This window comes from Branchiostoma lanceolatum, chromosome 10 (assembly GCF_035083965.1).
Source record: "Branchiostoma lanceolatum isolate klBraLanc5 chromosome 10, klBraLanc5.hap2, whole genome shotgun sequence".
Classification (NCBI taxonomy): domain Eukaryota; kingdom Metazoa; phylum Chordata; class Leptocardii; order Amphioxiformes; family Branchiostomatidae; genus Branchiostoma; species Branchiostoma lanceolatum.
In genome coordinates, this window is record NC_089731.1 from 14,674,291 (window position 1) to 14,700,327 (window position 26,037).

At 40.4% G+C, this 26,037-nt stretch overlaps 1 protein-coding gene across 1 annotated transcript in view; it reads left to right on the forward strand.

Moving 5' to 3' along the window:
• The first annotated feature begins 15,132 nt into the window (after positions 1 to 15,132).
• LOC136442993 (zinc finger matrin-type protein 3-like) overlaps positions 15,133 to 26,037 on the forward strand; it is a 61,214-nt gene continuing 50,309 nt past the window's right edge. The window contains exon 1 of the mRNA XM_066440036.1: positions 15,133 to 15,250. Coding sequence (XP_066296133.1) covers positions 15,154 to 15,250 — 97 coding nt within the window. The 5' untranslated portion in view covers positions 15,133 to 15,153. The remainder of the gene's footprint in view (positions 15,251 to 26,037) is intronic.

Below are 26,037 nucleotides of genomic sequence, written 5' to 3' on the forward strand. Positions count from 1 at the left end.
CGGGCCGTGAAGTGACCTTAGGAGGGTGCTTTTATCATCGAAAGAGACGGACTGCCCAGGCCTCGCTATTGACAGGTCCTTTATAAACGGCCATCTAACTTCGATAAGAGCAGTCCAGTGCTAATATCGTCCGAACGAACGCCACAAAAAGAATCGTGATAGAAAACGCATCCTCCACTCCTCCCCCTCTGTTTACTTATTCATTGGTTCAGCATGTACATGCCAGGGTTGCCCAACTAGCCGGAGGCTATTACTAAGGGCGAACCCATGTACGGTCATAGGATTGTAGGTAGGTATAGAAACACTCACACTGGGAGGGACTCCTACTGAATTCGGTAGTGCGGTGGGTTCTTTAACGTGCTCGATGTGTGGCTCTTCTCAAACATGGGACCTTCATTTAACTTCCCATCCGAGGGACGTCCCTAACCGAAGCTAGGTACTCATTTACACAGTGAAGTGAGGAAAGTCGTGTTAAGTGCCTTTCCCAAGGGCACAACATCGGGGCATATCGGTGGTTTCGAACCCGGGACCTCTCAGCTGTAGGCGAAACACCCTACCGATTGCGCCACACGATGCCACGACGTCTATTGAAATAAATGATTGCCGCACACTTGGCATGGCACACGATCTATCACCCACACCTTACTTCCGGGCTCTGGTCAAAGCGCCATGACGGGCCGAAATATCTCGATACTTCATCTTCACGATAACCTTTAGTTTGACTCGTTTTTCGTCATACCTGCCCTTTTATATGATCTAGTTCCGGTCATGAAGTCGCGCACAATAGCCACCCTACCCACCCTTTGCTTCGTCCTCCATACTGGTAAAATGTCACGATGTCTTCGGAACTTCCTAAAATGCGTAAAATAACCTTTCTTGTATCAATTGCTTTTATCAATGATAGGAGGAAAATATGACGTGACTTATTGTCTCGAAATCATGTGTATTGAATATTGTATATTGTTTAGTTGTTATAGCCTACGGTTAATTGGATAGCCATGGCTGTACGTTTTTATACAGCCTAATAAATTCAGTTCTTTATGTTCCTTAGCGCCTTTCCTTTATTTTCCCTTTGTTTTATTTGTACCGGGCATTTGTGTTGTATCTAACCCATGCGCAACTGCTGATAATCTCAGATATGAGGCTAAGCAGTAAAGAAGAAGAAGAAGAAAAAGAAGAAAAAGAAGAAAAAGAAGAAAAAGAAGAAAAAGAAGAAAAAGAAGAAAAAGAAGAAAAAGAAGAAAAAGAAAAAATCTATTGGAAGTCCTTCATAACAGCGTAGATTTCAGCACAAAGGACAGGCTTTTCTTACTTTCCTTCTCAGCATGCGCTTCATAGTCTAACACCCCCTGTGTAGTTCGTTCTTCGTCGTCTAAAAGACAGCCAATACCTTAGACTGTCGAATGCAATGAAAGGCTATTCACTATTTGAGCCAGCAATTCCTTAGCATGCAGGCAGTTCATTCGAATCCTTCCCCCTACGTTAATCTTCCAAATGGTAACGACTCCTCCGCTATGATCATGCCCGCCGCCGGCAGAAAATGCCCAACGCTTTGACCTTTCTATACGTTATGTCCTGTCGTCTTCCATCGAGTTTAGAAGTCATTACCAGCCGCAGTAGTGGTCTATTAGAAGCCGGAATAATTCAGCACGCCCCCGCCGATTCGTCACTGCCCGTCTGGCGCCAGAGACTCCTACGTCCCTGACACTTGAGGACGTGCTGCACTTCATCTAATAAGGTCGATAAACTACAGCTATTTAACGGCGCGCTGCGGATATGATGGTGTGGGAAAAGTTTATTATCATTTTGCATTGAGAAGATGTGATGAAATGGTTCTCTGCCAGCGAAAGAACCCAAATGCTTGATACCATTAATCATTTCTAATCCTTTATCGTCCTTCTTCCTTCAATCATTCATTTATTCATTCATTCATTCATCTATTTCTTTTTTACTTCTGTTCTCAGTTGTTGTTTTCCTTCTGATTTTAAGATTTTGAACACCAGCCTTTTTGTTTTCTTTCTGATTTTATGATTTTGAGCACCGGTCTTGTTGTTTTCTTTTTGATTTTTCGTTTTTTTTAGCACCAACTCTGTTATCATTTTATGATTCTTAGAACTAGCCTTGTTGTATTTTACATGATTTCATGATTTTATGATTTTGAGCCCCAGCCTCGTTGTATTTCTCATGATTTTATGATTTTGAGCACCAGCCCTGTTGTATTCCTTATGATTTTATGATCAAAAGCCGGGTTCTTATCAAAAGCCGGGTTGCATTTCTTCCAATTTTGAGCGCTGTCCCTGTTGTATTCTTTATGATTTTACGATTTTGAGCACTGGTCCGTTCAGCTATTAGACCGCGTTTTCCTTATTCCCCTGTCTAATTCTCACCCGTAATCCCCCAGAAGACACTGGCCTTTTCTTCTAATCGTGTCAAGTGGAGTATGAAAGATTCCCGTGCACACTCTAGTGATAATAGTTCGATATCGTAGATTGTAATTCCTCCTCTCTGCCCAAGGCCGGCCCGAGGGAGACGAGAAGGTTAACGGAGATCAATACAGGATGTAGCCAGGAGGGATGGAGGGAGTGCGAATCACCAGAAGCGGTAGTGATAAGGTATCGTAACTCCTGGAAGGCTGCCTCGTTTTTTACGGGGTGGTCATACAAGTTCTTATAGTTCTAAAACAATATTCCGTTGTTTTAACTTGCTTTTCTCCATACAGCAGAGGTTAGTTAAGTTAAAATCCTCCCACACCATAAGGTGTGTAGGGCGAAGCCCATCTCCGTTTCAAAGCCTTTTGTGGGCTACACTGGGGTGCAATCACTGCAGCAGGGGGCTAGTCCACTGGCAGTGGAGTGTGTTTAACTTCCATACTGTTTCAGAAGTATGTACCATTTTTATAAAGTCTTTAGTATGACTCAATGCGCCTCTTATCCAGACGTGTCCTACCCGGGCGCGAACACGGGCCTCAAGTGCCTGGTTCCTCATAATTTGAACCAGATGTGATAAGTGGCAGAAGCGCAGAATAAAATGTCACTCGGTGTACTTTAACGCCGAAAATGAAGGTCAACATTTTACTACGTGTTGCATAAATCAATGTTGATTTTGACAAAAATTTTGACAAGAGGAAGGATAGCTCTACAGGCCTGATACTGTCTCATCCTTTTTGTGTGCAATAAAGGTATAACCACCATGGTGATAATGATAACCACCACACTGTTTCGTTTATAGGTCATATAAGAACTGGGGGACAATACGTTTTGGTGTTTAATTTGTTCAGCAGCCATTATTTAATTTGCTCAGCAGCCATTATCAAGTCCATGGTGTCATATTCGTTATCAAAAAGTCCCCCGGAGACAACGTAGTGGTGTTGGATCATCCAATTTTTCCCGTGAGAATTATTTAAGCGTACTGCCAAAAGCTAAACCGAAGTCAGTGGCATTATTGACAACCTAGCCACTGCGGCCATTTTTGGTCCGTCAAGCCCAGTTTTTGACGGAGGTGTTCGAAGTAGAACAGGGGCGTGGCTTTGGGATCGGTCTATTATTTAAGCATACAGACGACTGCCAAAAGCTAAACCGAAGTCAATGACATTATTGACAACCTAGCAGCAGCGGTCATTTTTGGTCCGTCAAGCCCAGTTTTTGACGTAGGTGTTCGAAATAGAACAGGGGCGTGGCTTTGGGATCGGTCTATTATTTAAGCAAACAGACGACTGACAAAAGCGAAACACGATTTTCTCCCCCCCCACCTGGGAGTAAGGGCAATGGCCGAAAGGTTCAAGTCGTCATGAAATGTTTATCTCGTTCTCGGGTGAGCGAGTAATCTGCAAGGTTATAGCCCTCGCCAATCTACACCATTAGCTCGAGCGATAACCTTTGCTACGGTCCGACAATTTTAATATCTTAGACTGGTCGTAATCTCCACAATCACACTCAGTCTACTGTTGACTTACGGCCAACGTAGATAGCTTTTCTGCACTTACATTCACTCTCCCTATCTCTGGGTCATTTTCCTTGAACTTCACGTAAGCCTTGCATTGAAGAAAAATTGCAACAAAATTGCAACAAAATTGCAACACAATTGCAAAAATATTGCAAAAAAAATTGCAAAAAAATGCAAGAAAAATTGCAAAAAATGCAAATAAATTGCAAATAAATTGCAAAAAAATGAATTTATAATTTTCCAAAATTGTAAAAAATTATCTATTTATTTTTGTTGTAATTTGTTTGTAATTTTATATATTTAAATGATTTCCAGTGACACCCCTTTCCACTTGGACCTCTGGGAAGATCGGCTATGTATACATTTGTACATGCCGACAGGGCCATCCAAGGAAAATAAAGGTTTCTACTCTACTACTACTCTTGTACGTTGATGAAGGTTAGACATCCAGGTAATAAGATACGCCAAAAATAGTTACTCAAGCAACTGGATACGATTTTGAAACAGTCACTGTTTTGTGACTGTTTCAAAATTTTATCCAGTCACTATTTTGTGACTGTCTCAAAATTGTATCCAGTTGCTTGAGTAACTATTTCTTGGCGTACTACTCTAGTACTCTACTGCAGCAGAAATTATGCCGACTGTTTAGAAAAACGTAGCCTCCCAGGCGAATGATAGCAAGGACATTATGTCTTATTAACCTTTTATTGAAGATGATATGATATCGCTATCTCGAGACATGGTTTAAAGCTGTAGTGTGGGAGTCATTCGGCAATAGGAAATGTTGCAGTTGGGAAACATCAACGCTTGATACCAGCAATAGTTGGTGCAACGGTAATGTCTAATAGTTGATGCTTCAGAACGGAAAAATATGGTTCCTCAGATTGTTTGCAAGATGTTTTCTCGCGTTTATCACTATAGTCATCCTTGGAGTACTCCTAGAACATCAACAATCCAAGAAGACCAAGAGACCTTTAAGAAGCAGCAGTCATCTCTGTAAGTGATCTTTAATAGGTACCTCTGCGAATAGTTTCATTAGGTTGGTAAGTCACTGAATAAAAAGACTCTTTGTACACAACCAAGTGATTTATTCAACCGACATTTTGGTGACCATCTGTCACCTTCCTCAGGGCAATTCTGACTGGTTCACATAGTAATGCAGCACAGGTGTTGCTGGTTATAGATGCGTTCTATAAGCCTTATTTTATATAGAAAACTGCTAAGAGTATCCAACCAATATACAATGCATCATGAAAAAGAAGTTAAGCGTGACTTGTGTGGGATTCTGTTCCAGGAAGTACGGGTTCAACCGCCTCGAGTTGTCAACTTTCTCGAAGTCTTCACGTCGATAATGCTTAACTCCCCCATCCCAGAGCTAGTAAAACGCCCTCTAAAACCTATTTGGAGTTCCAGTAGAAGCTAGAAATCAATTTTGAATGGTCCAAATGGCTCGGCTCGTAGGCATGGCTTCTCACGTCACTGTACCGACAAGAAGAGTCGTAAGACTAATATCCCCGTGTCTGGACCTTGAGATGATGGCTTTGTGACGATGGACAATAAAACCCACTTGAAAGTACCAGAGATACAACAAAGGTCGGGCTGGCGGCGGTGTGTCTGAGAGAGCTCGGGAACAGACACACATCAATGCCGGCGGATGAACGCAGCATGTTAATGTACTGCGTACGGACTCCACAGTCTTTCTTTGGATTAGGTTGGAACGGGAGGTTTTTATGCCTCGTTTTTGAGGTGTTGAGGGAAGCGTGAAAAATAAAAACCTTGTAATTTTCTTTCTATCCATATGCCAGGTATGAAATAGGATGGGTCTTACGGTGGTTTTGCTCACTTGGTACGTTACCAGGAGGGGATACAGTCTTTCGGCGGGAGACTTAGCTGTGCTTAAGACCATAATAGATACAACACGTTAAAAAACGCCACACTTATCGCCGAGACTAGGGGTATGGTGCCTACGCAGCTCGCACTGACGTGTACCTCTAGAATCGACCCCAAAGAATTATTTATTGTTTCAGCATGTACATTGTGTTTATATGCCAGGGTTTCCCAACTTGCAAAAGCCATTTCTGAGGGCTAACCCAGGGGGAAAATACATGATTATTACATTAAACTTCAAACTGAACCAAAAAATGTAGAAAATAACAACTTTTCAGCTTTATTTCAGTAGCACTTTAGGTACAAATCAGAATTGTGTTGTGCGATTTGGTGATTTTTTTGACAGCCAACATCCATGGGAGAAGTTTTATTTCATGTTTGCAATGCCAAGTTGTTTGTAACTATTTTGTTTTATCATACTAGTATTTTACTCCATTTAGAGATAGTCACATGAGATAGATTGCTACAGGCCACCAGTATCACAACCATTAATGTAAAAATGCCCCCGGGCTACAGTAATTTAGAATGATAACTATGCGCGTTGGAACCAAGCCAGGGCCCATTCCTAGCTATATACTCGGCCACTTGTGTCGAAGCTAGGAAATTTACCCTACCGAGGTTACGTTAAAGGCAACCAAAGCAATATCACGGCCAAAAATTGAAATAAAGATATGCTGAAATCTTTATGGTAGCAACATTTGCTAACATTGTTTAGCACATTTGTGTAATAAATTCATACTTTTAAGATTTTAAAACCGCGCAAAATTATGCCGTACGATGATCCCCTTAGTTTCGTGAGCCTACAAAAACGCCGGCCACGATTTTCAGTGAGTTCTCACATCACAACATGTTAACAACGTCGTATTTTTGCATCATGGATGTTGCTATGCATTGTGATAGTGCTGTTTCAACTAATGATGAATAGAAATGACTAAATAAATTGACTTTCAAAATCCAATTTTTCGGACCCTAATATTGCTTGGGTTTCCTTTAAGGCGCAATCAGCAGTCACAAAGGGTTCGTGCAAGATTTGATTTTAAAAATTCTATTTTTTTCCGTAAATTCAAGAGCCATCAACCAGACTAGCTGGTCATATCCTGACATTTTGCACAGTTCTAGGTTTTGGGAAAACAAAAGTCAAGGTCGATTTTGGGCGTCCTTCCGCCTTTTCTTGGTACTGCAGTAGAACCACTGGTTTTTTAATCATTTGTACTGGACATGCTTGGTTTTCCTTTTCCTGACTAGCAGCTTGTTGTCTTAGAAGTCTTTGACAAAACCCAAGGTATTATAGCCATAGACCACACACACACACACACACACACACACACACACACACACACACACACAAAACTACCACCGTACCCTTCATGATCAAGCCATGGGTAGCCATGGATCTCATCACTAAAGAAGGCAATTTCGTGTGATAGCGAACGATAACATGTTGCTCCGGTGGGACGTATATGATGTCAAGTCGCTCCTAACGGTATTTCAAACTGATCTACGTTAGTCGGAGGCCTGCTTTCAATACCACCTTAATGACTTCTTTATTTTGGGCTAATAGTTGGAGAGCGGGGAGTGGAAGCGAAAATGGAATCTGGGGCTTTGGAGGGTTGCTTGCAAAGTTGAGGCCGTTTAAGAAAGCAGTATGCCAAATAACTTTTTGGAAAGAAAAATGAGTAAACGAAAAACTTGACTAATAGATTTTGTAGAATTGACAGAAGGGCAAAATAATATGAAGCTAACGAGACAACTCAATGACTAGTATATATATGCTCTTGATATGATGTTTTACGTAATAAGTTATTCACATTTCTCAAAACAAGTACAAGTTTTAAGAGTCTCGATGCTACAGACTGTTTTGAGTACATATTTAGATGCAACAATCCCCACAATGCGAAAATAGGTAAATATTTAAACGACTGCTTTCACATTAGAAAAAATACCGAAACTAATGATTAAACCAACTCGATTATAACACTATATCAAAAACGTATGCTAGCCCTTATTGTATTGTATTAGTAATTAGGATGTTAAGTTTTATTCTATACTTCTACTTTGTATTATTCTTACGAACGCTTGCCATACTTTGTACCATGTACAATTGTCGTGCAATAAAGTTCTTCTTTATACTGTATTTATTGTTTTTCTGCCTAGTGCCCTCCTGGTTATAGTGAATCATGAGAGAAAGGGTTGTCGTAGGCTTTTAACGTGTGTTATGTTATTCGTATTTTTGTACAGAATGAATATGATTTTAAACACATGATTCGTTTAGGGTCTATTTTGACTATCACAGAAATGTAGTAAGCTCATTCAATACATTACAAAATTGCCAAGACTTACCCTTCGATTGACTTGAACTGTCTACATCTGTAGTTGCTGGTTTTGAATCCTTTGAAAGCACTGTGACAAAGTGTACCACGGTATGTGTAATGCAACGCTTCCCCGACCTTATCGACAGTGACTCAGCACAACCACATAGTACGAAGATTAATGACTCTATTAAGTCAGACAACTGATCAGCTTAGAGTCATTACTTGCACAAGCCCATAGGGAAATAAACTTCCGAACGCATCTGCTATGTGATGTTGCAAATACTAATAGAAGAAAGTGCACTGTGTGTAGTTATTGCCTTGGCGATAAGCAACCCTTGTAATGTGCAAGTCTCACTGTTATGCTTCGGTCCCGATTGCACCGGGGGCCGTAGGGGGTGTAGTCCCGGCCGGGCCCCCGAAGCCAGAAATTTTTCACGGTAGACTACCGGGTACAGGAGGTACCTTTCGGTGTTCGGACGGTTAGCTCACGGCATCTATTTGTTACCGGGTCCCGCGTTGAGTTTAAGTCCGAGTTAAACTCACCGCGGGGCCCGGCCGGACCCCTAAATAACCCGGCAGCCGCAGGGGCTACGTAGGGGTCACGTCCGAAAATGCGAACAAAAAAACAAAACAATAGCCCGTGAACTACCCGACGGGGCCCCTTTTCCCAATTGGGACCGAAGTATGACCAGGGCGGTATCAGGAGTTTGAACATCTACTTCTTCATCACTTTGTTTTCTCGCGAGATTTCGTACAACTAGATGCGGGGTCTGCAGTAACGAGGACCTTTGTTTGTGTGTGTCTGTGACGATCCCAGCGGTGTAATCTGATCTCGACTTCAATGCACCTTTATTGATTTCGAAATCTAAGCACGTGTTTTTATTGATCCAGTCTCATCTTCAATCTTCGATTGGTCTGCTTATCAAAGCTACGTTTTCAAGTGGGTAGGATTTAGGTCAATAAATAGGATATGCGGTCTTCCACGATAGCTAGGAACAACAGTGTTATTAACGGAGGGTGCTGCAACTTCGGCATACCCCCAACTTCGGACGGGTTCTTAATTGTCTCGTTATGCAGAAGTGAGCCATCTTTGTTTTCAACCACGGTACTGAATAGAATCGTTGAGAACCCAACTCCACGCATAGAGCTGTCGTTTGAATAAAACACGGATTTGTGTACAGTTAACTGATGTTTGTTTTATAACGGGGCGGCACACAACACATCAACCAAGAGAATCTTGTTTATGTAGTAGCGAATGTTCCGTTCCTGAATAATCTACTATGCTGCATGGCGGGATTTAATATGACTTGATATCGATCATGTTTATCTCAGCATCAAAATGCAGAGACAATGCAAATGTACACTGGAAGCCGGATACAATCTAAAACGACAGTTAATCTACATATTTATACTACATATTTATACTACGTATCGCACGGCACTACAGTTTGCCCTATGATATTTGCTTTTCACGGTTTCTGTTTCATCCAATACCCAAAATTAGAGGAAAACAAAGACATTAAACGGAAGGGGTTGTGGTCCGTTAAGCCGTGGTCCACTGTTGTGCTTGTCGAAAAGGGGAATTTACTCGGTACAATTAACATGCAAATACTATACATAGTGTCTCTGTCTTCTCTGTCACAACCAGTGGAAGAATAGCTCTTCAGTGAGCTAAAACTGGATCGAGATCACTTTCCTTTTTACATTTTTGAAAAAAAGTTGAGCTACAAAGGGTAGTATCGAATGTTATCACTGCTTCATCTCGACATTTTGAAATGGAGCCATGGCCCGTCTACTCGTCAAGCCGGCGGCGCTGTAAGTAAGTATGACGGGAGGTCAGCCGTGCCCCGACCCCTTGACCTACCACGTCCCCCGTCTGTGAAGGAGTCAATTATGTGTTCTCTCATAAGTTAATAACTGTAATTGTTGTGGTCCCGGTGTCACTGAGGTCGGTCACGTCGCTTCCGCAAAAGAATGATTCAGCCACACACAGAGTTGAAGCGACGTGCAGAAAGTGCTGCTCAGTTTCATATTCAAAATTCCTTCCCCTTTTTGTTTTCCTTTATAATTTTGGCTTGGGCCACACCAATTTAATTTCTTAGTTAACGGATACTTTAAATTTTAGCACAAAAAAATCATGAAAACAGAAGGCTGGGGTAAAAACTTGCACCTGACCCTGTTCACTCCCAGAAACTGTGTGCACCAAAGTACTTTCCTCTGAGATTCTGTTTTCATGTTGATTTTCCAATCTAGCATTTTTTTAATAGAAATTCCGTTAACCAAGAAATTAAAATGGTGTGGCCTTGGCGACATTAAAACGGGACAAAATAGAAAGCCCGACAAAAACGCCTAAAACACGTCAAAAACCTACTCTCCAAGCAGAGTAGTGGGTCCGGCTGGTTTTTGACATGTTTTTAGGCGTTTTTGTCGGGCTTTCTACTTTGTTATAGAGAGAAAAAAACATGACAAAGTAGAAAGCCCGACAAAACGCCTAAAACACGTCAAAAGCCAGCCGGACCCACTTCTCTGGGTTTTGACGTGTTTTTAGGCGTGCTTTCTACTTTGTAATAGAGAAAAAAACATGACAAAGTAGAAAGCCCGTCAAAAACGCCTAAAACACACCAAAACAAGCCGGACCCACTCCTCTGCTTGGAGAGTATAAAAAAACAGCCGGAGCCGAACCTTTGCTTGGAGGGTATTCCCATATAGTCAGGGCGTAGTTATCTTCGGGTACAGATGCTTACTTGCTTTCCTTTCCATTCTTGATTCGTGATGACTACCCATGCCTACGGGCACAGCATAGATTCAAAACGTTATGCGGCTTTCTTTCTGACCAACAGGGGCATTTCCCGCTTGCAGTGTGTGGCCTGAACGAAGTGAAAGTTCAAACTTAGTCACGAACACAGACCACAAGAGACTTTCCTAAACCGACATTTTGAAGGAAACCCAAGCAATATTAGGGCCCGAAAATCGGATTTTGAAAGTCAATTTATTCAGTCATTTCTATATATGATTAGCACAAACAACATTATCACAATGTATAGCAACGTCCATTATGCAAAAATATGACGTTGTTGTGATGTGAGAACTCACTGAAAATCGTGGCCGGAGTTTTTGTAGGCTCGTGAAACTAAGGAGATCATCTTAAAATGCTCAAAGTATGAAGTTATTACGCACATGCGCTAAACAATGTTAGTAAACGTCACTGCCATAAAGATTTCAGTATTTTTTATTTATTTTTTATTTTGGGCATAATACTGCTTTGGTTGCCTTAAGCCAATAGCTATTTTGCCGAGTTCTGCCGAAACTACTTTTCAATTGTGGCATTTGTAACACGCCATTTCTGACTAGTTTAAAATCAAGTGCTAGCAGTGCCTTTGACAGGAATTACCAATCCTCTCCACTTACAGATGTTTTCCTTCAATTTGTTGTAAGATCTTTATTAAGCATCTGCCGAGGAGTCTTTTCTTATCGCAATATCCCATCTTAAGAAGTACAGCATTAAGGTAAGCACCTGTATTATGACTATACAGCTATCGCGGGGGCGAAGACAAAATATGTAGACATCTGGTGGCGCCGGATAAGAAGGCTATTAGATAATAACCGTCATTTACAGGAACTCAAGGCTATACTCAGCAAGTCTTCAAGGTCAGAGGGGATCTTAAGTGGTGTGAAAAACGGAGATAGCGGCTTTCCTTGTGTAGAGCAAGCATCTTAAAGACGTCAGTATAACTTATGATTGGTTCGCTCTCTTTGAAGACCGTGTTCACTACGCTTCGCCTGATTATGGAAATCCTCAAAGTCACGAAGATGCAGAATGATTCCTTTCTCAGCTTCCGTTAAGTGTCAGAGACGCCATCTTCAAGTGTAAGGTAATAAGGACGGGAGATAACCAAATGCAACACATTGGTCTGCGAAACAGTACGACTGATCGAGTAGACAAAGTTTCATCGTCCTTTCGGGCACTTTGCCCGGACTTAGTCTCCGAATATTTTTACGTCCTCTACCTGTAAACCGACATGTCAAAATGTAGACAATGATCAACTTTAGTCTGTAAAATGTTTTTATAATCATAAATGCAATGGCTCTTTCTGCGCTACACTTTTGCTCTCAACTCCTTTACTTTTGAAATTCGTTTATTCGTTAAGACCCTTGCAGTGCCTAGTGGCACATAGGGCAGCAAGTTTCCTTGCTGTTTCACTGTAGCAGGGTATATATTTACAGGGAGGGGTTGCTAGCCCTTCCCCTTTTAGAATTAACGTGCTCCTGGCACCTCCTCGAACACGGGGCCCCCATTTTACGTCCCTTCCAAAAGACGGGTGCAACCCCAACCGAGATGCCCTTCCCAAAATTGAACCAGGGTCTCCCTGTTACCAACTTATTGGAACCAGGAGCTCAACTGTCGAGGCTACCAGTTGAGCTATATGGTCATCCCTTTCTCTGCAATTGTTTCACACGAACTGCTAGCTTTCAATAGTGAACTTTATGTAGAGCCTGCTTGAAAACCACACCCATATTATGTCGCTACAGCTAAAAATTTGGTGGTCAACATCGAACGAATACCAGCCAACTGCTTTCCTGTATCACTCGACAGCACTGGGTCAGTTCAGAACTTAACGAGCTACGCGGCACACTGTACGCACGCCGGATAACCTAAAAAGGTTATAGCAGCTCCCTTTTGCAATTAAACGGTTTACTGGGTGATTCCACGTCATGAGTCCCTTTCCGTGAATAAATGCTACGAACAAAGCACCCGTTGGGTCGTAAGGACAGGGAAATATATAGTTTCTAATATGCTCAGCACGTAATACGTGACTGTGTCATTATTCCATAACAGCATAGCTTTATAAGACCTCTATAAATCAAGAATATCTTCACTGCTACTACTTCTATACATGGACACACACACACACACACACACACACACACACACACACACACACACACACACACACACACACACACACACACACACACACACACGCACACACACAGGTATACTTACATAAGCACACACACACACACGCACGCACACACACACATATACACACATATACAGACACGCACAGGTATACTGACATACGCACACACACACACACACACACGCACACACACACACACACAGACACACACACACAGAAATACTGACATACGCACACACATACCGACAGACAGACATACACACGCACGCACACTGACACACACACACACACACACACACACACACACACACACACACGCACGCACACACACACACACAGAAACACGCACACACATGACATGGCCTTAGGTACACTTTTCCATTTGCAGTGGTGACTTGGGTAGAGTGAATACTCATGACTAATACAGATGACGACAAACACTACATATACGTCATCACATACGTTAAATGTCGAGTTATGGATATCCAATACAGAGCTAACACGCGGCGTGCGACCGCTGAAAGACAAATATCAGGGTCCTTAAAATACCTCGCCCCCCTAGTGTGCCGTCAGAGATGATAAATGAGTGGCATCCTGACACCCTCTCCTGCGTTAAATGTGACAGAACGCTCGGTGGCGTTGTTTGACACTAAATTAAACGTCACTTGCCCATGGGAACTAGCCTGGAATCCAAACCTTTGGGGAGAGGAGACTCGGGAGCTATAAATATATACTATAATAGGTTTGGATTCCAGGCTACGTGGGAACCCCCAAGAAGACCCATTTTCGAACTTGACCTTCGTTTCCCCGACCCCCATCGACCTACTAAATTTCATCACGAACCATCTAATTTCTTTTGAGTTATGCCGCCAACACAACAAACCGACAAACACAAAAGGTCCACTGCAGCACCAAAAGAACCCCCCAGAAGACCCATCTTTGAACTTGACCTTCGAATCGTCTCCCCAACAGTAACTTACCTACCAAAAATCACCAACATCCGTCCATGGCATTAAGAGTTATATTGTCAACACCATCACTCCACAAATCCGGCCGACCAAAAATATACCCTTCTGCCTACGCCGAAGGCAATCCACCATACGAGAATAATCCACAACCTCATGTTTTGGCGTAGGCCGCTTCATTTACGTCATGAATTTTTCTATACACGTGCAACAAATACCGAAAGGCAGAAATACGTGACCGTTTTTCCTCCATTCAAAGATCCGTTTAAAAGTTGGCCATGAAAAACCTTTCCCTTTTATCGATTGGGAAAGCGCGCTGCATACAGTTTTCCCTCTCTCTCTTTCCGGACCCCCCATTTGACCAAAGTACTGAGAAACATTAGAGAGCTGCCCTCATCTCTAACCCGTTTGTTCGTATAGACACTCCCATTACGGGTTATATTGTAGCGTGAATGTTCATTTGTGTACTTGGCTGGGTTGAATTGAAAGGTTAAACTTTCGATTCAAGTCAGAGATTGCGAACTAGGCAAGAATACGCAATGTCAACTCCGTATGCTGACTGTTATTTCCTGAGCTACATGTTTATAACGTTCATTTTCGGCTTGAGCAAGTTCACGAAGAACTTAAAAGTTGTGCATAGTAATTGTCATTCACGAAAGGCTTGGTAATACGCTTGGCTAAGAGCGCAACAAATTACCGACCAATTAAAATAATTAGTATGCGTTTACGTTGCCTTTAAACACGTCAATGCACGTATGCAGACATGATAAGTTTCGTAGTACTTAATCTATAGTCAGAATAGCAAAACGTAAAGTTGAATATTGAAAAACAGTCGATAACTGATAAACAATATGGTGACAACACTAGTTATATTCTGCTAACTCCTTAACTTGTCATTAACCTATTGAAGCCAAAATTCTACTCCCTGAGTTAGAAGAAAGCACCAACATGGCCAACGTCTTTACAAATATTGCTGTCATCTTAAATATATCTTATGAATAAATGTAATCGTTGATAATTTTACTGAATCACTAAATTTAACGGAGTTGAAGTTGTTTTTAGGCACCCCGGTAGAGTGGAAGATCCTGTCCCCCCCTACGAATCTGTCCAGTGCAGTGGTCCAACATGGCTACCACGGACGGGAGCAGTGTGGTCGCTCGCGGGCAGCAAACTCTCGTCGTCGCCAACAATGTTTCCAACGGATCGGATCAGCCTCAGAACGGTAAGTTTGGCTTACACCACGGCCTCACGTTTTCCTAGAAAGTGGCGTAATCGTGGCGTTGAGGGAGCGGGTGGGAGCGGTGTCCGGGCGGCCGCTGTGCGCACGGCGGTGTTCGGTGTCCCGACCGCCGCTGCTCCGAGTAACCTCTCCCAGCGTGAGGCTGCGATTCCTCCGGCTCGCTTTACGCCGCCGGTCCGTTGAGACTAGATAGTAGGGATGCTCAGCACGCTAGATCTGAGACAGTGACGGTTTGTACAAAGAGTCATCCTCATCAGCAATGCTTGTACAATTTTATACACCGTCTAGTAGTAAGTATACAGATAAACCGGCAATCCAAAAGTGGGTTGGGCAACACCTTAAATTTAAGTACAAGCAAGAGATCTTTTGTTACAAGTAGACATTTTAAAGAAAAAGAAGCATATCTTATCGGTGTTATATCTATATTTTCTTGAATTGTTAAAGCATACAGTAGCTGTTAGAAATATATATATTATATTCACTGAGAGTCGAACTCAAGCCTAAAAGTATAACGCCCCCTTTTGTACTGAAGCTGAATACAGAGTGTTTTGGGCTGACTTCACAGCTGGTACGAAGAATAATGGGCATAGGAAATAAGATATTCTTTCATTCACTCTTATCACAGTTTACCTTTGTCCACAGGATGACTGCCATACCTAATGTGATACTGTCTAACATGTATGCCCTAATGCCAACATAAAAGAAACTGTCTGTTTTTCAAGGAATGAGTAGAGCAAAGTGCAACTCTACTCTACTCTAGGAGCATCTTCACAGCTTGAAAAGGCTGAAATCTGGGGCAATGTTGTAGTTTGGGGCTATTGGTATAGGATATAGGAAATTTAGATTTTCAGTTGTAGACAGGATTGGAATGAATATGCAATGTTTTGGGTCGCTACCTGTAACCTCTAGAAGAAATACAATCTCTCTGCCCCTATTTGATAGTCTGAGTTTGATAAATTAGGAAGTGAACTTCAAGGTCTCTCGTTATCAAAGGTCTAGGAGATCTCAGTTTAGTATTCTACAAATTGATGCTTACGTCTTACATCAAATGCTCATCTTTCTTTCGTTATTTTTCTTTTATTCTATTCAATACAACTGCTGGCACCCAATTTCCAGTTTATTATCCAACTTCCCATCTACTATAGTTTTACTTAGTACCTTTCATACTATGACAACTGTAGACCCTCCCTTTTTACGTCAGTGTATATTTGTAATAACACATCTTTAATTTTACTGCTTTATTAGCCACCCTCTTGTTTGAATTTCTTCTGATCTGTCCCGCCTCTTTTTGTCATGACCATGAATAAAGTTTGTTTTGGTCTAACGGTTGCGAGCTACGCCAGAGTTGAACTCGGATAATGGCCGTGGAAACTGGATCTCACTCGGTTTTGTGTGCGGCTCAGTCTACAAGTATTAGTGTGTGTGTGTTCGGAGCTAAATGCCAAAGGTTTGGCTACTCCAGACCCCCACCACATACCTCCCCTCACTAAATGGGTTAGCAGAGCTTATATCAACACTACAAAAGCCTTTAAATCATGATGGGGTTTTAATGTTCCCCACCTGGTGCTAATGATTGTCTAATCCCTTCCAAAGCACCAACAGTAAAAGACAGAGGGGTCCAGTTTACACTGACTGGTTGTCAGGCTGGGGTAAAGAGTTTTGTTTAGATCTATACAATCTAATCATAAATCTATCACAAAGGTATGTCGACACAAGGCACGTGTATATTTATGTTTGGATTGTTTAATCCCCCCCTTGTACAATGGGAGGCTAGGGACACGCCATGGCGGATATACATTTTTAGCTTGGAATACATCATTGTAGGCATCAAATTCTATAATTGAATCTGAGTTTGAAGCCCTGTGACAGCGTACGTGTATCATCTCACATACCTTCCTCTTTCCAAGCATGTCAACATCCATTTTCGCCAGCTTAGTCCCATGTCCTATAGCCCACTTGGTGGTCCTTGTGTACAACGAACAAATTAAGCCATGGAAATATCAATGCCTTGTTGAAATATTGATTCCCTATCACAGCTGTGGCCTGTATAACCCCCCAGTTAGCTCAATTTACCAGCGGCAGTGCGTATGGGTCCTTACTCCACTGTTGCGGAGTATTCTTGACCTTTCGCTGATCCTGCGACATAGTTATTCTCACTAAATAGCTAGGAAGAATTAGCTTGCCCAAGTGGTGATTGTTTATGATGTGTGTACGTTGCCCTTGAAACGTGCCTAAAAACATAACAACATTGAAGCCTTTCAGTATCGGTCACACACGGAGAGTTTTGTGATGCTAAGTATACGTGACACCCTTTTAAACTTACCCGGCAAGACCGTAGTTCCTTGTACTGTTACGAATTTATTTCCACAGCTCTTTTGAAATGTTACCGGAAAGTGTAACTGACTGAAGTATTTTTTCACTCCAAGCTTTGTGTACATGGCTTGGCAAAACTTGGGATAACACCATAGGGACAAGGAAAAATTGGGTAGGTTTATTGGTTTATTGGTAAAAGGACTCCATTAGTGAGTACACGAGTGTACTACACTACTCTTCCTGGAGTCACATCATGCTGAACATACAGATTACATTGGGACACATACACATAACATAACATTACATGATATGTACATATTTACATCAATTTCAAATTTCAAATTGCTACCATATCATAATGTTTGTGTCCATTTTTACTCTGTCTCTGATGTGTATTTTGAATGTGGATGGTACAGATGTTCTGATATGATATGGAAGAGCGTTGTATGATTTTGAGCACCGGTAGAGAAAAGACTTTGTTGCAGCTGTTGTTTTAGGTTTTGGCAGTTTGAAATCGTTCCTTTTTGAAGATCTTGTGCTGTAAGTATGTTGGTCGGATACGAGGTATAGTTTACTGTGGAGAGTGGATGGTTGTTTGAAGAAGAGTAAATGTCTCAGTGTAAACTTTTCCTAGTATAAGCCAACATTTTAAGCAAGTTGTATTCTTTTCTCGTTTCTTTTGCTTGTGGTCAAACTTGATGTCAAAATTGTTAACCTTTTGCGTGAGGCCTGCCGGGTATAGATTTTCTGACAAACTCTTGAACTTCACCTTGCTACTTTAGAAATTCAGTCCAGAAACAAGGCCAAAGGTCGTATAGCCCCAGAGCAGTCTCTTGCATATCTTTCTTTGCTAACTAGATACTGGCAAGTGAAGTGTCATCACCCTCAAGTGTTATGCATGCAAACGCCTATCTGAGTCAGAACCCAGTGGCGATTATGGCTACTTTGAATGCAGGGATGGGTAGAATGGTAGTTGTCCTGCATTTCTAGAGTCAGGCAATTTGTGCAAACTTATGATTTGTATCTCATAGCAGTGACAGCCTGCGTGATATTACCTCCTCCAGCATTTCTGTAAGTGTTGGTACTCAAATAATCAGTGCTTTTTCCACGATTTACACAGCATATTCTGACCCGTATGTCTTTAAAAATAATGTTTAATTTGCAAGTTCTTGCCCTAGCGCTAATTGCAACATGAAACAATGCATAGAAAGGGTATACTCTACGGATAGTGCGAGTTAACAATGTTGACAAGTAGAACAAATGGCAATTCTAAGAACTACTACGAATTCATTTTTCAAACATCTTAACTACCAGCAAACCGCATGTAAGACTGACAGGACTGTACTTATCATGGCCGCTATCTTGACAGTAGTCGATATGTATAACTCAATTGTAGTACAGTAATTACTCCCTTTGCTATTCATTAATGTCATGATTTTCGGAGCTGATACGGCAAGGATAGTCTGTATAACGCAAACTCCAGCTGTCCGGGGATTTCTGTCCCCTCACTATGTGGTTACAGGGCAGCAAGCCGTTACAGGAGCTTGATTAAGTTCAGGCTATGGCCAGGATGGTTAATAGAAATGTTTACTTTTGTGTCAAGGTTAGGAGCAAGTGTCCTTCATTATATTGTGTACTGTAATTGACTTTTCCTGGATCGAGTAAAGCATAGGTGGTTTGAATTAGCCCCATTTCCAGAAATGCCACGTTAATAGGCTACCTTACACTGCTAGAGTGAATCCACTTAGGAAGGTTTTTAACCTGCATACCATCTGTCAGTGCCAGGATTGCAGTGGCTGGGTGTAGAATTATGGGTGTACGAAGTTCAGTAAGCTCGGCCGGTTAAAGGCAACCAAAGCAATATTGCAAAAAATAATGGAAATAAATAAATGCTGAAATCTTTATGGTAGTGACATTTACAAACATTGTTTAGCACATAACTTCATGCTTTTAGGATTTTAAAAACGTGCAAAATCGTGCCATATGATGATCTCCATAGTTTCACGAGCATACAAAAACTCCAGCCACGATTTTCAGTGAGTTCCCACATCACAACAACGTCAAATTTTTGCATCATGGACGTTGCTATACATTGTGATACTGTTGTTTTAACTAACCATGTTTAGAAATGACTAAGTAAATTGACTTTCAAAATCCGATTTTTCGGACCCTAATATTGCTTGGGTTTCCTTTAATGTATAAAACCTGGTTTTTCAGTTCCTTCCTTTAGTCACTGACGAAAGACAGCGGGTGCTATCTGAAATGTCTGACTGTTTCAAAATTTTATCCAGTTGCGTGAGTACTAGTAGCTATTTTTGGCATACCTAGGCCGATTAATGTTTTAGTGACTTCAATTGAAATTCTCTCCATATGGCCGCATTTTCTTTCCTAGTTAACTAATAGAATTTGATACACAAGACTGAATAAATGAGAAAATAAAATCCTTGAGAAAATGTAGAAACAATGTTTTTGTGGTAAAAATTCAAATTTGTGATCGGTTTAAGTGCAGTCCTTGAAGTTGTAAACAAATATGTTTTCATAGTATAGTTTGACATGTAGGTAATTGTCCAGGGCCTGTTATGTAAACACTACTGCACGAAATGAAAACCTGTGCAAATAGAAAACGCTACAGAAGGTTTACCTGCCTTTTGTCTCACCTGTGTGTCTAGTGAAAACTACTAGTACATTATCACCTGGCTGTTGCCCACCTGTATGGTAGACACTTAGTATCGAATTGAAAGTTATCTCTGTGACAGTGTAAACATATGTGCTTGCTCTGTTGTCTAGACGTATATACCTACTACATTTTACTTGTTACGTAACATAGTGTAACCTTTCTTATTCTTTACACCGCTGTTATATAATACTGTAAATGCAGAAATGTTCGCAGTGGTTTTATGTTCACGGTTTTCACAGTGACCGTTTCTCAGCGAACTGAAAACCACTGCAAACATTTTTGGAGGTATACATACATGTGTAGATCTGTATAACGTTAGCCAGTATAACCGCCCTTCGGCATAACACACCAGCTCCGATATAAAAACTGGATGACAAATATTGAAATATCTGACAGTGGCTGCTAGTTTTTACAACACTCTTGCAGTAATACATGCTTTGTGAAAATTTGTATTGAATTTTGAATACTATTCCCAGGGCTAACCCTTTGTAATAGCCTTCGGCTAGTAGGGTAGCCCTGGCTGTACTTTTTCTCAGCCAAATAAATAAATCAAATCTCTTTAAAATTTCCACTTATAATATAGCTATAACTATAAGGGCAAGGACGTTCACTATTACACAATGGACTCAGCAACGTTTGTTTCCTGAAAAGGCTTGGAACGATATTGGGCAATAAATCAAGACCCCACACCTGGCAATGGTAATTCAAGCTTTATCACTGCTAGCAGTGCGTTACCACCTATAGAGCTGACGTCTTGTTGCAAGCGTAGATAGGAAAGACGTTTCACAGCCAGGTATATATCATTTTGACATCAGCATAGGATACCATTTGGCACATGGCATGCCTGTAGATAGATTGAAATATGTTTTCAAACTGCTCTCTTCATTCGAAATCGCTTTACGTACTGGGGTAGCCTATAGGGACTGTATGTAGTGATTTAATTTTCAAGTGATTCTAGGTTGTAAAGTCTAGCATAGTTGTGGCTATGTCATCTGTGTCCATCATGGTATAGTATACGAGTATATGGTTTATATTCAATCAAACCTTTTCAGCCGTTTACTCTTTTTATATCCAGCTAGGGATTTTCACCAAGTGTAACTGAATAACTACATGTCATAAACTTGCAGTAGATGGATTCTGTTTTTATTCAGCTGTATAAAAAGGATATTGCTTACTTTAAGGCCACACCAATTTTGTTGTTGCTTCTAGGAATAGCCTCTCCTGTTTTTCCCATTTTGCCAAAAAACAGCAAAATTGGGTCGCTATTCCCATTCACAAATTTTTACTCACGATTTTACTACTTGTTCAGTTGTAAAATTTGGTAGCCACCAAAATAGATTATAAAGGCCTGCACATACCTAAAAAGTGTGGTCACATTTTATCATAAAAATTTTCAGTTGTTAAAACTATTTCTGAATATCAATATTACATTATATTACATGGCAAAATTGTGTTACTGTAATTATAGCACTTAGATCAAAGAAAGGGGTGCATTGCATAAAATGAGCCATACAAAGCTGAAACTTGAATAATCCTCTTATTCTTTAATATGTAAACCCTTATCTTCTCCCCAGACTATTTGCAAAAATTTTTTATTTTTTTATTTTTCGTCCTGTTGCTCCAATTTTTTTCTGAAAAAATCTGAGAATCAACAAATAAAATTGGTGCGGCCTAAGGATGAAAATAAAATTCGGATAAGATAATTGAAACTCTCTTTTGCATATCTTATTGGGATGTAGACTTCCTGTTCATATCTCACAATACCAGAATAAGCCCGGCTGTCTATAACACGTCAAATTGCTGTATTTATTATGATAAGTCTTTCCTCTTAGCTGCAGGTGTCTATTCTTTCCTTCCACCTCCGCTTTATGTTTCCTCGTTCAAACGTGTAATGACTCCATTGTCATGCAAAGCAATCAGTGTCTTTTTAATGGCGGTGTATTGAAGTGTGATAATATCCAATTTGATGGGACACATTTCCGATATCTCGTGTATTGGAATTCTGAACTGTTGAATGGGCGGATAACGTCCAACTGTCAGCGACTTGCTGCAAAGTAGGCATTATTGCAAATGGCTTTGAGGGTACTGTAAAACGCTTTGATATAGCGGCAGGAAAATATAGCGTTTGGGGGAAAATGGAGTAGATCACGGCACGTAATTTTAATGGTGGGAACAAATTTATTACTGTCTCAAATATTAGTGATCAAATATGTGCTATGATGAAATTTTAGCTGTTGACTAGTGACCGTTAAATCAGCTAAAATTAAGTTACAGTTAAGAAATGAAGAATTACAGTATTTGTTATGCAAATTTTTGTCAAACACCTTTCAAACTTTGGAGTATGAGGAGACAAGAAGTTCATAATGAGAAATGAATTGTTCTCAAAGTTAAAAAATTTCACTCAACTGGAATTTTCAACCTCCGACTCAAAAAATTTCATTCGCCGGAATTATCGACCGAAGACGTTCTTGTCGTAACCACCTCTGCCATTAATACCTTTAAACTCCAGGTCACAAATTCAATTGTCTGGCAGACAAGCCTAAGGGAAACCTCTATTCTGGAGCAAAGTATGCAAATGACCTATAGTATGCCTTCGTATCTTAAGCATCTCAAGCGCATATACTATTTCCTCCTTCCGCGCCTCTGGACCCTGAGGCTACGACTAATGAAATATTTAGTGTCAAGAATATCTATGGCTCTTAATATTTATAATAAAAGAAAAACGTTGGTAATAAAAATATGAAGAGACCTGGCATCCAGGAAAACCAAACGGATTTTGGCTACCCCTGCCCATTCTATTGTCATTCCCAACAATGGTTCGTCCTATATATATTGTGTATAAATCAGCTGATAACTAGTAAGATGAAACACTGGTACTTAATCCAATAGTACCCTTTTTAGTAGATATCGTCGTAATGTAATATGATTACAATCACGAGCTCAATATTTCTTGCACGTATTCTTACAATCTCACATCTGTTGGTAACTTGTATTGACTCTTGCAAGGATAAAGTGCTTGTAAGTATTATTCTAATGTTTTATCACTGTTGGATACAGAGGTGCCTGAAGCAATGGGGTTATCTGAATGTTTTCTGTCAGCATGTCAAGCCGTTTGCAATCTGTTAGACAATGTGTGTGTCCTCAGGCAACTTGCATGCAGTATGATCTATTCACATGTCAGTGGCAGGTGGCGTCTCAAGGATTGGGGGAGGGGGGCATTTTCTGTTCTATTTGAAAAGAAACATATCTGATATTCTGAATTTAAACTCTCACCCATATATGAGGATTCGTCAGAAATAAATGCCTTTAGTATGAAAGCAGTTCCATTTTTGTTTGAAATGAGTTGAAATTTGGCACAATGTAATGGCACATATCTTCTAGAGACGGAAATATCTCAATTTTTATGAGCAACTTGATATTTTGATTTCAATTTCCACTCATTTCATACAAAAATGAAAATTTGACTAGAAACATTTTTTTCTCAACTCAACTGAAATTCAGATGCTATCGTATTTCCTTTACTCTGGTAATTTCATTTCTTTCATAATAGATTTTTTATTTCTTCAGACAGCACTTTACTTCAAATGTTCATGGCATTGCGTCTTCAGTATGTTTCAAACTGGAAGACCATATAAGGTGGGATGTAATTATATTGGCCTCCCCAATCTTATTTTTCACAACAACCCAAAAGAGAAGAGCATGACTTAGAGCTGTGTACCGGTACAGTGTACCGATACAGTACCGGGCACAATCAATTAGGTACAGGTTCTAAATACTTGACCCTGCTGTATCCTACTGGACCTGACTCAGGGGATGGCCACTTTGACAGATAAAATTGCTATGAAATTACCGTGGCAGTGCTCTAAAGCCACTCTAAAGCACAGAAAACACATTTGCATGGCTGGAGTCAAATTTTCATCCGTGTTTTCATAAAAATAAAACCTAGCACAATCAAATATTATGTTTTTAACAGTTCAAACATGCTTTTGTCCTTATTGAAAATCTAGCATTTTCCGAACAAGTAGTTTAGGTATACAGGTTCAGGTCCGGACCTGTACCTAAACCCGTGTACCTGTACCTGTACCTGTACCTAAAATTTGTTTAGGTACACAGTTCTAGCATGACTACATAAGAATTGATCTGAGGATGAGCTCTGTCGAAAAGATCATGCCCCCGCTGTATGATTATTGAATTTCGATGCATGAAAGTATGCCAAAAATGACATGAAATATGATTATGAGCAAGGATAGAGATAATGTGGAATGTCTCAACATACTTTTTTTTCAAACCATAAAAATTACATGAATCATTAGAAAGATGATAAAACATTAAAGACAGTGGTAATTGCTAATTATGATACAGATGGTGCAGATAAGTATGATTTTATATAGTACTGAAAGCTACTTATGTAACTCTCTGTCTTTTCTTACATAGCAAGTTGTGTGGGGTTGCGTGTATTTCCATCTTGTTAGACACAATGCCAAACCTGGCCTTAATCCGCTTAAGACCGTGTGCCCCTATCTCTTGTAAGTTAAAAAAAAAAAGATGCTCTGCTTATAATTAGAGTCCATCTTTGCCAAGTAGAGAAGACATTTTACAGTACTCTAGATCTGTTTCTCTTATTTCGTACCTCAGGTAATAAAACATTCTTACTCCGCTACATACATGTATACAGGCGGCATGCGTAATATGATTATGGATACAATATGTTATCAATTTGCTATGGGTGTTGCATCGTTATTCTCATGAATAGAACAGTCTACCTGTCTCACATGTATAATTAATGAGGTGTCATTTTCTGGAGAGAATTGGTTTTATGTTGAAAATGATGAGGACCAATTTAGTAATGGATTTGAAATGTGACATGTACTTCCTTCCCAGTTGGATAATTGTTATTGGAGGTTGTATATTTTTTTGGACCTACCACACCCACCCCATCTTCTAGTAGTATTAATGTTCCCTAGTTTTGTTGCTTTAGCCTTTAAAGGAAACCCAAGCAATATTAGCGCCCCAAAATCGGATGTTGAAAGTCAATCTATTTTGTCATTTCTATACATGATAAGTTCAAACAACACTATCACAATGTATAGCGACGTCCATGATGCAAAAATATGAAATCGTTGTGATGTGACAATTCACTGAAAATCATTGCCGGGGTTTTTGTAGGCTCGCAAAAGTAAGGTGATCATCATACGGCTCGTTTTTGCACGGTTCTAAAATGCTCAAAGTATGAAGTTATTACAGAAATATGCTAAACAGTGTTAGTAAATGTCGCTAGCGAAAAGATTTCAGCATTTTTTTATTTCCATTTTTTTTGTCCTAATATTGCTTTGGTTGCCTTTAATAGCTGATCTTTTGTTTAGATCTAGGCTATACTGGTGTACAGTTCTTGTATCCATGCCCCCTCTGTAGTAAGAACATTTCTAGTTGTTTGATGATACTTGACAATGAGGGGAAAGGAGCTGGTAGATTCTACATGATGGCTTTGAAATATTGATTGAATGTCCCGGAAAGACGACAACAATAGCATGAATTCTTTATCTCTGTATCGGTTTTAAGTTTGTTTTGAAACGATTTACGGGACAGGTGTGCCTGAATGAGTCATGGGGGATGGACCTTGTGATAACAAAGGTCTAGCTTTACAGGAATGTACGCCTCTCTGCCATGACGACTTCCAGGATACATAGCTATGGTGATCTACTCCAAATAATGATGAATAATTGAAACAATGATCTACACAAATGCACTCGGTGCTGATGTGATATTGTGCATGTGTTAT